The sequence below is a fragment of the Mercurialis annua genome, linkage group LG8, assembly GCF_937616625.2.
Source record: "Mercurialis annua linkage group LG8, ddMerAnnu1.2, whole genome shotgun sequence".
Taxonomy (NCBI): Eukaryota; Viridiplantae; Streptophyta; class Magnoliopsida; order Malpighiales; family Euphorbiaceae; genus Mercurialis; species Mercurialis annua.
Genome location: NC_065577.1, coordinates 12327396 through 12343053, shown reverse-complemented (window position 1 = coordinate 12343053; position 15658 = coordinate 12327396). Strand labels below are relative to the sequence as shown.

General features: G+C 32.0%; 2 protein-coding genes across 2 annotated transcripts; both read left to right on the top strand.

Moving 5' to 3' along the window:
* Nucleotides 1-855: 855 nt before the first annotated feature.
* LOC126660044 (non-specific lipid transfer protein GPI-anchored 9) lies at nt 856-2061 on the top strand. The gene is made up of 2 exons (XM_050353371.2): nt 856-1202; nt 1909-2061. Exons 1-2 carry the CDS (start codon nt 914-916, stop codon nt 1926-1928), a joined length of 309 nt encoding a protein of 102 aa, XP_050209328.1. The 5' UTR covers nt 856-913; the 3' UTR covers nt 1929-2061.
* An 8899-nt stretch (nt 2062-10960) lies between these two features.
* Nucleotides 10961-13738, top strand: LOC126661641 (uncharacterized). The gene is made up of 7 exons (XM_050355493.1): nt 10961-11104; nt 11221-11865; nt 11955-12135; nt 12188-12283; nt 12394-12744; nt 12861-13058; nt 13152-13738. The coding sequence occupies exons 1-7, from the start codon at nt 10961-10963 to the stop codon at nt 13736-13738; spliced, it is 2202 nt and encodes a 733-aa protein (XP_050211450.1).
* The last annotated feature ends 1920 nt before the right edge of the window (nt 13739-15658 follow it).

The following is a 15658-nucleotide window of genomic DNA, read 5'->3' as shown; positions in this document are numbered from 1 at the left end:
ATGAGTTATTCTTGTAGTTTCACGCCACATTTTGAAGTAGCAAAAAAGAAGTTAAAATTATGTTTTTAATTTTTTTAATGAAAGGTAGACCTATAATTTTAAGTTAGTTGTTAGTGGAGAGTAGCAAGAGTCAGTATGCATTTTTCAAATTTAAAGCACGGCCTGGGGAAAATCGGGAGTTCGAACCCCGACTTCATGCAATGAAAGGACTTGACTATTAGACCTTCATATGCAAGTTAAAATTACTTATTTGAGCTAAATAGGATGTACGCATGAAAAATTGAACCAAATCGAATATTCATCCAAAATGCTTTGGCTTTAAAAATTGTTGACACAATTATCAACTTCAACAAAAATAAACATATTCTCGCTTAATTTGGGTAAACCGAACTACAAAATTGACTCCAAAAATCAATCAATACGGCTGGTTATTTTAGAAATCTTACAAAATCGATTCAGTTGAGCCAATTTTAAAAAAATTTAAAATTTCAGTTTGACTGATTTAGTTTGAACATAATGCATACACTAGAACTAATTCCGCTCACAGTTAGCGAGTCATATCTATTCAATATTAAATATTCTCTTATTTAATTTTCTTAGATGGGGCAATAATGAATATACATAAATGTTAGGAAGAGGATAGATAATCATGCAAATGAAACGAAACAACTATAACATAAGCACACAAAACGTAGAAGCCTAGAATTATCCACACAAAAAAGATCCAAACCAGAAATAAAATAAAAAATGCATGATCATACAGCCTTCATTAGTTAGGAACACAATGCATGGTGCATGGCATGCAGCCAATGAAATCACGAGCTAGCTATATATAAATACATGCAAAACATAACTTATTCAATACCAATCTTTTCTACTAATAACAAAAAATAACATTAATTAAGTATCAAAGATGAAGGTGACAATTTTAGTAGTAATGTTGGTGGCGGTGACAGGCTTATTACAAGTCGAAGCTCATCCATGCGGAAGCACATTTTTCTCAGCACTGGTTCAGTTGATACCATGCAGAGCTGCGGTGGCTCCTTTTAGCCCGATTCCGCCGAGTGATACGTGCTGTAACGCTGTTAAGACTCTCGGCCAACCTTGCCTCTGTGTTCTCGTCAATGGCCCTCCTATCTCTGGTGTTGATCGGAACATGGCGTTGCAGCTTCCTGACAAGTGCATTGCCAACTTTGAACCATGTAATATACCTACAAACCTTTACTTTTCAGCCTATAATTTATTTCTTCTTTTTTAGCTATTATGTTGGTATTTGAATCGGGTAGCTCATGACAAGTTGACATGAAATTCATAGATAATGCCACTTTTAAAGAGTAGTAGCATTTCCTCTATCTTCTATTCCTACATGAATACGACTTGGAGAGTGCATTCGGTTCAATTCGGCTTAATTTAAACCGAATTAAGATGAATTGGACTTTTTAATTTTTTTTTTGCAATTAGATATAATTGAAACTTTTAAAATAATTAAAACTTTTAAACTGAAATAGTTGTTTCAGTTAAATGTTTTTGTTTGATTAACATTAAAATTTATGTTTACAACTGAACCGACTAAAAAACTTTGTTTTTATAAATCAAACAGAATCAAACCAAATTTATCAGTTTACTTGGCGTATTTTATTTTGTTTGGTTTTTGCACACCCCTATGTACCAATAAGGATGAAAAATTCACTTTAATTCAAGATCATTATCAATTAAAGTAGTCTTGCAATTGGGTATTTTTCCTAGTGTGAAAACATCAAGAATTGTAATTTTAACATTAAATCAGGTAAAATTAACAAGAAATAAATGACTGTTTAGATTCAAAAAAAGATGACTTTTTAATTTGATCTTTTTTTTCTCATTTCCCCACAAATTAACACATTTTTCTTTTGTTTCAAATTTGTGCAGGTGAAATTACAAAGAAGTGAGAGTTGGGGATAAATATGAGAAGACCTACTTGGGTTCATTTTCTTAATTAGAATTTAATAATAGTATTATAATGCTTGAATAATTGTAAGAGTATAATTGCTAAAAATAATATATTGAAAATGAGTTATTTAAGCTTTCAGCTGTTTACCCTTTTTATGTTAATCTTAATTTCTGCTCCCTATGAATGTGATGACTTTTCTTATTATTAATTAGTCGTAAGATTTTATTTTTCCTTATTTTCTCAATTCACACTACAAGGAATTCTGTATTTGGCAACATATTCTTTTGCAGCTAATTTTTTTTTGCTGCTAAAAAATATTTTACAGCATTGATTTTGAAAGTTGTTGCCATTAGTTAAGTTATAACAGCATTTTACAGCAAATTTTATTACCAATTACTTAAGGCAACGTTTTATTAGCAGCAATATGACACAATTTTTTTTTTGTTGCTATGTTAATAGTAACAATTTTAGTATTACTAGCAGCAAAAATGTTTGCTGCTAATTCTATTATTTCTTATAGTGTGAAGAAATGTCATTTACTTTATTAAAAGAAAATCATTTATCAATCAAATTACATATATATACTAGTACGGAACCCTTGCAATGTTTCAGGTAGGACTGTTTTTGAATTATATTTTTAATAATATTTTAAATTTATTTTTATTTTAATTGTGTAGTACTAATAAAACAACAAATAATGATGCTGATATAGAGCACATTTTTTAAATTTTAAAATATTGTACTTTTTAGAATATATTTTTTTAATAGGAGGATTAAATTTGTGAGAATAATTTTTTTTAAATATTTTTCTAACTCTAGAAAAGCGAGAAACTACTAGGTAGATTCAGTCCACCACATAATCTATGGACTAAACCTATCACATTATAACACGTCATTAATATAGTGACAATATCGTAATATTACTATTAAAAAGTGTAAAAAAGTTATAAAACAATAGTTCTACTATTTTAATGACACGTCATAATATAATAGACTAGTACATGAATGACGTGATAGACTGAGTTAACCTAATAATCTCTCAGCTATCGATAATAATAATTAGAACAAAACTTTCCTGCTGCCTATGCAGCAAGAAACTCCTACAACATGGCATGTGGCAGCCTTTTATTGACTGCTACACATGCCTCCTCCTTTTCCATAGAATGTTCAATTAGCCCATTTAATATTGGTTAATTAACCATATTAGATCTTATAATTTATTTGTTTTATTGTTTAACTAATTCAAATATTTTTTTTTGTTTTATAAAATTTAAAAAGTTTTTTCGTTCTTTTCTCCATGCTACCGCCTAAACATGCCAATCATTTAAACATTGGAATACAAAACTTATAGAAAGCTCCACTATATGTATAATATAATTGATGTGAATGATATTTTTCTATGATGTTTTCCTAATTTTAGTGTACAATATAATTTATATGAATTATACAAAAAGAACAAAAAGCATAATAGATAAATTTTATCTGGTTATATTTTATTATTGTTAAAAGAATTATTATATAAATACATTAAATTTTTAATTAACAAAATTACAAAATAATATATAATACTTCCTTTGTTTTTTTACTATCTATTTATCTATAAATACTTGTCCTTTTAAAATTTAAAGATGATTTTAACAAATTTTTTTTAAATTTGCCCTTTTTAATACTTTCTTTGTTTCAAAATGATAGTCTGGAAGAAAATACAGTTATCTGAAAAAATTATTAAATTGGTTAAAATTTCAATATTATACTTTGATTTTTTTTTTGGATATATAAATAATACATTAATGACGATTTTTTTATTATTGGTGTAAAATTCTATGTTGGAATATGAATTAACTAATATTTAGGAATAATTATGCATATTTATTAGAGAATAAAGAAGACTTTTAATTTTAAATTTTTTTACTAAAAATAAACGGTAATATGTAATTTTAAACGCCAAAAATAATAAGGTAGTCTATCAATTCGAGACGGAGGGATTAAATAATTTCATGATTTAATTTATATAACGTTTATTAACTAATAATTTAATTAATAATTATATCAATCTTTGTATTTATAAGTTAAAATAAAAATAATACTTTATTAATATATACAATTTTAACTGAATGAATAAAAAATGAAGGATGTAATAGTTAAAATGGTCAAGTAACCCACATTAAACCATCTAATTGACCATTTAATTAGAGAGTCAAGGAGGCATGTGCAGCAGCCAATAAAAGGCTGCCACATATCAAGTTGCAGGAATTCCTATTGCCTAAACAATAGAAATTTTTTATTCTAAAATAATAGTCCACTTGTTCGAATTTCATCTCTCTTCACCCAATGTGAATAAATGCAATTAAAAGAAAGAAACACTCAAATTAGAAGAACTAATCAACCAAACTTTAAAGGTCTAATTATTTAAAAAATCCCACCTTATAACATTTTTTTGTTTTATACCCTCATGTAAAAAAAAGTTCACTTGTATTCTTTTTTTGATTTTTCGTTTTCATCTCTACTCTAAAATTTAAATTTTTGACAATTAAATTAGTTAAAGGATGAAAATATTATAAATGATTAATAATATTAATGTTTAATTAGAATATAAGCTAAATATAAAAGATCATTTTGAATATTTTTCCAAATGAAAAGAGGTCAAATTAGCTCTCTAGGATAAAGACGAAAATAAAAAAATCAAAAAAATAATATAAATGAACTTTTTTTTAGGTTAGGGTATAAACAAATAAATGTTATAAGGTGGGAATTTTTTAAGTAATTAGGCCAACTTTAAAACAGCAGTGTTTCAATAAACTCATTTGCTTCACATAAATGACAAGTATAAGAAATGTTGCCATATCCATATCTCATTTCTTCACACAAATGACAAGTATAAGAAATTTTCCCCTAATCTTTTACAGCTCTTGCAGTAGAATATGCTGCTAAGACCGCCAAAAAGTCTACTCAAATATCTTCAGTTTCAGTTTTTTTTCATTTTCTCAAATAACATCTGCCCAGTTTCGGCAATACTATATTTCTTATGGTGTTCTATCAAACACCTGATGTGCATCCCTTGAATTTTCTCCTAACCCTTCATTTATGCCAATGAGCTTCCTCGAGTCTTTCTATCAAACACAATTAGAGTTTAGTCACGTTTTCTCAATTTAATCACGTTTTTACAAATTTCAATTATATTTATTGATGTGTAAGTCATCTTTAACCAATGAATGAGTGACACATCAGCACCGTGTATGAATTTATAAAAAAAATGAAAAATGGTGTATGTTTATGAGAAGTTTTAAAGAACGTGATTAAATTGAGAAAATGTGTAACATTGGTGAAGTTTTATGACATTAACCCATATTATTATAAATAATACATTAACAGATCATATTATTAATCACTATATTAATTAACCATGTGCATCACATCTATATTAAAAGTAGATAAGAATATATTGTTACAAATAGATTTACGACCATACATAACTAAACGAGTTTATTCGTGAACTGTATACGAGCTCGTTCACGAACTCTTAACCGAGCTCGTTCACGAACTCTTATTCGAGCTATTTGTGAACGAAAACGAGCCGAACACTATTATGTTTATGTTCGTCTTGTTTATTTTAGCGAACATAAAATCAAACTCGAGCTCGGTTCATTTAGCATACGAACGAACATGAACCGAGATCTTACAACACCAAGCTGCTCGCGAACGGCTCAGTTCGTTTACACCCCTACTTTCAGTACTTAGAAGTGCGCGCCGCCTTTGCATCTTCCGCACTAATGGAAACCTCTAAAACCTTTAAGGGATCTCTTAGATTAATTGGATTTAAAAAAAGAGACATCTTTCAGTGAAACGACGTTGCGGTGGATGATAATTTTTGTGGAATGTGGTGGCGTTTTAGGCAATGAGAGAAAAAGAAGCCAAATTGAAATAGTAAAAAAAGGGTAATGTCATAAAAATTCACCAAATTTACACGGTTTTTCATTTTAATCATACAGTTTAAATTTTCTCATTTTCATGCACGAACTATCACTTTTTCTCAAATTCATGCACGGTGCTGAGGTGTCATGGCTTCATTGGTGTATTTCGCTGAGGTGGAGTTCATTTTACACCAATGAATGAATACCACCGCAGCACCGTGAATTAATTTGAGAAAAAGTGGTAATTCGTGCATGAAAATGAGAAAGTTTAAATTGCATGATTAAAATGACAAAACGTGTAAAATTCGTGATTTTTTTTAACATTAACCCCAAAAAAATAGAGTAAACATTTTTCGGAATCAAGAACAGAGAAACCACAAAAAATTCAATAAATAGAAGAAAATTTGTGCATTAAAGAAAGATATGAAAAATGTAAAGAAAAAGAGAAAGAGGAAGATAAGTGAGAGACAGAGAGAAAGATAAGCAGAAGATAAGATCGAACAAAAAAAAAGATATTTGAAAAAACAAATGAGACAAATAATACAGAAGAAATTGTTTGATTTGAAAAAGGCAAAATTGCCAAAACACTGTTACTTCTAAAGTGATTTTGACTCAGTTTTATACTATAGTAATATATATGTGTGAATCGACGTCAGATTATATTATTATGTACAATTTTATGGTAAAAACCGTAGTCTGATAAAAAATATTAAGGAAAAATGTAATGTGAATAAAAAGTACGTAAATTACTCTAAAATGCCCTATAAATATAATAATTAACAGTCTGGTATTTTTTGTTTGAAAATCAAACGACTTGTTATCTCATTTTTAATTCCGTTAACAATTAGGGGCTTCTGTTAGTTTCGTTAATAATTTGATATTCAGTTTCACATGATTTGGTACCTCACTTTCAAATATTTTAACAATTTAACACGTCACTATTAATTATATTAACGATTTGGTATTTCATTTTCAAACGGCTTGATATCTCACTTTTAATTCCGTTAACTGTTTGATATCAAGATTTAATATAAGGTTGTAATTGTTTGCAAAATTAAAAATGAATTATCAAATCGTTTGAATTTCAAACAGAATGTACCAAATTGTAAATTATAAAATATGTGAAGAGTCTCACAGTAATTTGATCAAAATTAAAACATAGAGTTCAATAAGTTTTCGTTTGTAGAATATTTTTTCCTTATAGTTCAATCAATATGATATGTATAACATAAGAGAGAATTCAACAAATCGATAGCATTTGGGATGTAAATTCCTTAATTTACAAAGCAAATTGATATAACATTATATATGATAAACAATTAAAATTAGTAAATTGGACTGTTTTCATTTCCGCAAAAAGAAAACAGAACATCAAATTAATTGGTTATTCAATACAACTGAATATTGCAAATTAAGATTAATTGAACTCAATATCTGATTAAATGTTCAACTTAAAAATGGCAAATGTCTGTAACAATTTGTTACAATTGAGGATTCAAAACCGATTGACGTTCAACGTGAGTCAAACAGTTTAGGGTCTGATCCAAAGCAAGTGATGACTGTTTGAGAGGATGGAATCGGTCAATCACGATTGGATGTTGCGTTTGATAATAGGTAGGGTGAATGCTATTCAGGAAATTCTACACGATAAGAATTTCCTGTTAGAGAAAAAGATTGTGGTACAGAAGGTATCTTTGATGGCGGGCAATCTCATTATGCTCACATTTGATTCGATCATTAATGTAGAGAATTTTATTGTGAATGCTGGTCCAACTCTCTCGAATTTTTTTCAATCCTTTGCTTGGGCGGAAGTTTATCAACACTTTTTTGAGACTTGCATGGGTATCAGTGACTGGAATCCCCTTTATGCATTGGAACTCAAAAATCTTTGAAATTATTGGGGACTCGTTGGGAGAAACGATCAATGTTCATCCGATGGTAGAGGAAAGGGAACGTTTGGACTCAGGACTTGTTTTGATTTCCACTTCTTGCAAGTTCATCCACCAGTCCATTACTTTGCAGCTTGGGAGGAGACCTTCGCAGTTTTTACGATAGAAACATTTGAACAAGTTTGGTTTGCAGACACAAATTGTTCTTAGTACTCAAGGAGGTCTGGAGGAGAAGAGGTATCCCAAAATTTAAAAAACAGTTCAGATGATGGGTTCCATTCTTCGATTAAGGGTGTCAATTTGCTGAATTTCTTCAATACAGTAGTACCGAATTCATTAATATAGGAGGATAATAGAGGATATTGATCGGTGAATTCTGCAAGTATACAGAATCAATTGTAGCAAGTAATACTCGGAGTAGCGAGGTCGAATCCACGAGGACGAACTCTTTAAACTGCTATTTGAATTAACTTTTGTTTAAGTAACCGTTCTGTTAATTTTAGTTGGGTTTGAAAACAACTATGTAGTAGACAAAAATTAAAAGAATATTTGAGAATAAAATATCAAGATTTGGAATAACTAGGATTTCAGGTTTCACCATAGTTTGAGGGGGAAATTCCATCACATCTAATATTACATCTCAAAAGCTTTTTCATGACAATTATTTCTAAAATATGTTTGTTCCCTCTCGAGACACAAACTTGTGTTTAAATGACTCTGTATATTTCTCAATTACCATGTTAATCATTTAAACCCATTAAGTTAAACAATTAGCGCCATCATAATTTCTTAGACATATATCTATTCTTAAGTAAATTGTGTTTAATCTCTAGATCCAAATTCATGCTTCACCGCTAAGTCCTTCACATGAATTCTAGGATAAAAACATTAAGTTGATCAATCTTAACATTCATGATCATCACAAGAGAATAAAAAAAAACCTTGTTTAAAACATTATGAGATGTAATACAAAATAATCAAGAATTTTTCCCAAACTAGGCTACATCCCTAATCCTAGTTTAGGGGTTTAGCAATCCATTGTTATATTGAAAATAACAATAGAATTGTTATTCCTCAAGAACATGAAATACAAGAAGAGAAAATAGAAAATGGTCGAGAGGATTTATGAATACAAAGAAGTGTGAAAATGTCTATCTAAAAGTGTTCCCTTTCTTCTCCAAATGAAGCCTATTTATAGCGTAGCTAGGAATGTTCCCCAAGGCATGCATTTACTTAGTCTCATAAAGAGATGGAGTAAGGATCAAGGTTGACATCTTCTATTTCCATATATAGCTTGAGTGATGCCCAAGTTTATCCTTCCTTCCATAATGAGCTTGATTTTGAGATCTTTTCTTGTGTGTTGGTCAAGAAAAATCTCTCTTGAGTGTGGTGCAAGGATACACTTGATATGGAAGGCGTTTGAGTGCTCATCAAGGCTTTCGAAACCTTCTGGAATGGCGAAAATGCAAATTTTTCAGGTCTAGGCCGGTTTTGGGCCGGCCCGGAGGTCGTGGGCCGGCTAAGGGCCGGCCAAGGGGCTGTATGTACTCATTCCACCGACTCTGGGAAATTTGATCCTTGGTTCGCATGAGTTCCGTCTTGGAGGACGATTATGAGCTGGTTCGAGTCCGAATTTGGACTTGGTATCTTCATGAAAGTTGTAGGTCTATCTCTTATCTTTCCATGACATGTTTAATCACATCATATGGATATTTCTAACTTCAGATATGATCCGAATACGGATGTATGTCCGAAATTTCAGCTTTTCGATTCAAACTTTCAGAGACTGATTTAGCGGCCACTTTGCTTCCGTTTAGACTTAATTCTCCATTATTCTTCTTCTTGGACTTGATAGAATCAATTCGGCTTGACTTTCACTTCATTTATGCTCTATTTATTCAGTTAAACCCCAAAAATGCTAAGTATTTACATTTTAAATTAAAAACTACAAAAGGTAAAAGTGAGTATAAAGCTCTCTATTTTACGCAATAAGAGACTAAAATATACAATACAAATGATCTTAAACTAACGTAAAATAGAGACTTATCAGATATTTTGATGAGCAGTAATTGGGAGGTCCTATATGGTCAGATATTCAAGATGATAATTTAATTTTAACTCCGAAGTCAGATGGGAATTTTTATGTAGCTGAGAATAATATCGTGAACTATTGCATAGGATATTATAAATTGTTTTCACAGGCAAAATAATCAGACGTCTCTTCCATAGAAATCTCAGAGTTGCAGCGGTGGTTAATTTAATGGATAATTCAGTTTCAGTCCTGAAATCTGTTGGGTTGACAGAGCGGGCTCTCGTTTAGTCAATTGATGGTACAACATCAGATTTGACTGAGAAACAAAGAGAAGTGGATTTGGAGAATGCAAGTCTGAACTTAAAAGATGATTCAAAGGAGGTTAATATTGAATTACCTACTGAAGTTAGGCTTAAATCAGCATGTAGGTCTTTGAAGAAGCTGAATGTGCTAGGTGCGATTACGAGCTGCTCCGTTTCTCAAGTGGAAGAAGTGAGGGAAATTTCAGACGCTAACATGGAAAATATGAACCGCTTAAACAGCAAGAGCTGTGATAAAATTTATGCAGTTACTCTAGATGATGAGGCAAGCAAAATGTGGAAACTTGGATACGATTTGGGGATTTTTGATCGAAAATCAAAATCAGCAATAGTGTCGAAGTTGGAGGAGAAATTGTCTTTGAAAGACAATAAATAGTAACGTTTTTTCCTTTTCAATGTTTTTTTAGTTATTATGTCTTTGCTGTTATCTTCTGTTTCTTGGAATTGTTGGGGTGATCTGTCTTCAATAGGAAGCAGAATTTTATTAGAAGCATGGTTTCTACTCATAACCTCTCATTTATTGGTTTAATTGAGTCGAAAAAAGAGGTTGTGAATGATTTTTTTGTTAATAAGATATGGCCTAACTTGGATTATAAGTTTGATTGTATCCCCTCTATTGGCGCTTCTGGTGGTCTGTTGGTTACCTGAAATACTATTTTGCTCCGTAATGTTATGATTATATAAGGGCATCGGTGAATTGTTATGGATTTTGTTTTTGAGACATGTCCTTGCCGTCACATTATGATCTATGCGAGTAACGTTGCTTCAGAAAGGTGTTGTTTTGGCGGCAATTAAATGATTTTTTAAATTTCATGGGTACGATCTTCATAAGTCGTGATTTTAATGAAACGTCGCGTCCAAAGGAGAGATTAAATGCGATGGATTTCACCCCCTCCATGTTGGCGTTGCGGGATTTGATTAACAATGCTGAGATGCTTGATCTTCCACTTCAGGGTAGGACGTTTACTTGGCAAAATTCATATTCAAGATCTCGAATTGATAGGTGTTTAGTTTCGGCTTCAGTCAGTGCGTTATGGACTAGGATGTCATTATCGGCATTACCTAGAGGACAATCTAACCATGTCCCGATTTGTTTTAAATCTGATAAGGTTGTTGATTGAGCCCATAGCCTTTTCAGTCTATTGATGCGTGGTGGAAACATGAGGAGTTTAAAAGATTTGGTAAAGAGAGCTGGAATGACATTTGTTTGACTTCTTCGAATCTCATTCAGAGATTAAAAGAGTTGAGGCTTCGAATCAAAACATGGAACTCGGAGGTGTTTGGCGATCAAGCTAAACATATCAAAGAACTGTCGAAGAAGATTTTGATGAAGCATATTGCAGGGATGCAGGTATTATATATGAAGAGGAGAAGCAGGAGTTGTCTAGTCTCAGAGAGGAGCTGTGAACAGCTGAGAAGTGGTTCAAATCTCTTTGAGTTCAGAAATCAAGATAAAAATGGAATACTGCATGTGATAGAAATACAAAGTTTTTCCACAGCATGGCTTCAGTTCACTATAGAAACAATTTTATTTCTTCGATCCAATTTGAAGATTTCATTTATACAGAGCCTAAGGATATCATATTTTATATTAGAGAGTTCTATAAGAGTTTATATAGTAGAGGGGACTGCATCCGGTTTGATATTACAGGTCTGCGATGTAGCCGTTTGTTACCGGCAAAGAGTGATTCGTAGGTCACGACATTCTCAGAGGTGGAAATTTTTGTTGCTATCTGTTATTGTGGGGAGAAGAAAGCTCCAATGTCTGATGGGTTTATCTTTTGTTTTTACAAGAAAGTTTGGCCTTTTATGAAAGATGTGTTTAATGAATTTTTTTTTCCAAATTTTTCCAAATTCAATATCTTACCGAAGGGTATTAACACATCCTTTATGGTTCTTGTTCCCAAGGTGGCAGGTTCAGCCAATATAAAGGATTATAGACCTATTGGTCTTGTTAACGGTTTCTTCAAATTATTATCGAAGACTCTTTCGAGGACGTTAGCACCGCTGATGTCCAAAGTAGTGTCTGAAAATCAACACGCTTTTCTTAAAGGTATGAAGTACTCAGGAGTGCTCTATGATTGCCAATGAGTTAGTCCATTCAGCTTCGAGGAATAAAGTGAAATTGCTTGTTCTAAAACTTGATTTCCAGAAGGCTTTTGATAGCATTGATTGGAGTTACTTGTTATCTGTTATGAGTTGTATGAAGTTTCCTGTAAAAAAATGGTTAGAGTGGATATCCCGTTGTTTCTCATCCAGCACTACATCAGTTATGGTTAATGGCAGTCCTGTAGACCCTATTAGCTTGCAGGGGGGGTGCGTCAAAGAGACCCTATTTCTCTGTGTCTATTTGTCATAGCGGTGGAGGGTTTGAAGCGCTTGCTTGATAGATCTATGGAATTGGGGCTAACTCATAGATTTTCTTATGCTGACAATCAGGATCCTATCTCGATTCTTCAATTCATGGATGATACCATTTTATATGTTCCTTATGACATTGATTATCTGAAGAATTTGACTCGTATTGTTAGATGTTTTGAGCTAATCTCGGGTCTTACTATCAACTTTCATAAGAGATCTATTATGGGAATTTATACTAGCGAGATGCATTTATTGATAGCTGGGGAGGTAGTTGGTTGCAGGATTGATGCATTTGCGATAAGTACTTGGTTTTGCCTTTAGCCAGAAAAATACACTTTTCGGGTGCTTGGGATCATGTGGTGGAGCGTTTCAAGTCGTGTTTGGCTTTATGGAAAGGGACTTTACTTTCTCCTGCAGGCAGGTTATTTCTTATCAAATCTGTGCTTTTTAGTGTTCCCGTGTATTTTATGTCTAATTTTAGTATGCCGCGAGCAATTCAGTCTCAACTAGAGTCATACCTTATGCGTTTTCTATGGAAAGGAGATGTTTATTCTCGGGTTATTAGTAAAATCTCGTTGAGGGTGGTTTGCCAAGATTTTAAAAGTGGTGGGTTAGGTATTTATAGTTTGTTAGTTATAAATCAAAGTTTGTTGTTTAAATGGATTTGGAAGTTGAGGGTTAGTAACAAAAATTCTCTTTGGTTTAAAGTCATTTTGAGTTGCTCTAATGGGGTTGATTGGGATTTTCTAAATAACGAGGATATTAAAAAGTTGTCGTTTATTTGGAAAAACATTAGAAGAACCTGTTGCATTGAACAAAGAGTTTGGTCAATTTTTGTTACGAATATAAATATCAAGGTTGGTAAGGGAGATTCTATCTCGCTTTGGCATGATTCTTGGACGAATGATGGACTGGATGTTTTATTCCCTCAGATTTTTCAACTCTCAAACCAAAAGCATGCTTCTATTAATGTTATTTGGAATGAGGGGTGGCGTTGGAGGCGGCATTTAAGAGGTAGCAAACTGTTGTTGTTTATTAATTTACAGGCAGCTTTTAATGTTTTAGTGCCTAGGTTAGAAAGGTTGGATGAGGTTATTTGGAATGATAAAACAGGCATTTACTCTCCGAGTGCTTTGTGCAAGCTATTTTCAACTAACAATAGGGCTACAGTTCCAATGGATCATCACCACAATGGTGAGGTTAGAACAACTTCAACAGCTGCTAGGCGAGAAGTGAATCAGCAGCTGGGTTCAGTTATGGGAGAGCAGATTGAGATGCTAAAGGGACGGCAATAACAATTTCAAAATGGGATGGTACTATTTGTGAGATTGGTAGGCGAGAAATTAATAATGACAAGTCAGGTGCTCAAATGGATTTGGCTATGGATGTAGGTGATATTTATGCAATTAATGGGGTAATTTATAATCCTTATTTAATTGTGTGGAAATCTCAAGCTCCATCTCGAGTGGAGTTTTTTCTTTGGTCAGCCGTTCATAACCAACTCCCTTCTCCTAATTTTCTAGCAAACCGTAATATTATTTCTTAGACAATTCTCTTTGTTCTATTTGTGGAATAGTGGAAATCAGGACCATATTTTAATTCATTGCGATTTCGCTAGAAATATTTGGTGTAATGTTTTGTAGAGAATGGGTGTATCTTGGTGTCTTTCGATTTCTTTTGTGGAGTTCTTGTGGCAATGTCGTGAAATTATGCCTATGGGACCTTATTCGAGATTATGGAGACTGTTGTGGTTTATTATGGTTTGGGAAATCTGAAAGTGTCGAAACGAGAGGAATTTTTAAAATATGGAGAAGAACATACAATTATCTTTCATTGTTTTCTCACTCGGTGTTTCTCTTTAAATCTTGTAATAGAGAGTTTGCGTATTCGGGATTGGATTTCTTTAGAAATTCCGCTTGTATTTTATTTTCGAGACCTTGATGTTTTTTGGCCTTTGCTCTTAGTCGTAGGCTTTAGTGTGCCTCCTTGGGCGTGCCACTTCTTGTGCGAAAACTTTGAGTTAAGGTTTTTGCCATTTCTTGTGACTTTAATATACATATTATTCATCAAAAAAAATTCTGGCTTACAGTAGTAACCCCACTTCGAATATATATAATCTCACAAAATGTAAGCAAAAATCAAAATATATAATTTGTACAATTTTTAGGAATTAGTGAGTATTCTAATAATGTTCAACTATACACAATCCAAAATGCAAACTATACTTGTTCTTTCAGAACTAATGGCGCTAACATTTGAGTTTGTATCCTAAGACTCAGTTGAGTTTATAAGACGTTCTTTTAATTTAAGTGAGATCATGTATTCAAACTGTACTCATATATTGAGCAAATATTTCAATTTTTCCTTATTTTTTAAACTTCAAAGGAGTTTAAAAATAAAATTTAAATTTTGTCTCCCGCGAGAGGTCCACTCAGCTTGAATGAGGATTAGTCTGAATGTGAAAAGATTAGAAATTCTCTTATCTTGGCTTTATATTTTTGCCTAAGTTAGCAATATGGGTCCAATTTAGCAGGGCTTCCCTAATTTTTGCCTTAACCTTTTTTTTGCGAATTTTAAACTTAAAAACATTTATTTTCTTGACAGTTATAATAGTAACAGAAAATAATTTCCCGCTTTAATTGTCATTGTATATGCATTGGAAAACTATTGTAATCCTCTTTTATGTTTATGAACTTATCTAACTGTCTTATTATGATGTATGAGCTTCTGCATTAGATCATGTATTTAGTGATGGATCCTGTCTTCTCGAGGTGTTAACCTGCAAAACAAAGATTAGAACGCTTGATCAAACGTCTTGTCCGATAAGCACTCTAATGGTTTAAGTCAGTAATTTGTATGTATAAAGTTGCAGAATAAATGCAATGTAGAATGTTTAGTAATAACAAGAAAAAGATGTCTATTAAAGATATAACTTTGAATAGAAATATCTCCTAATATGAATATGATTCCTAAATAAGATCATGCTCCTAAATAGAAATATGATTTCGAATAGAAATATATTTCTTAGTCATTTTTTAGAAAGTTCAAGTCTTCTAAATGAATCTAGAAACTTCTGAATTATGGTAATTTATTTGGATTGGGATTCTAAATTTTTGTACAAGATCCATATGAAATTTTAATATTGATACTTTTGAAAATCTTTGTTTAACGAATCTTATAGGATTCGATCGTCTTTATCTTGGGCAAACCCATAA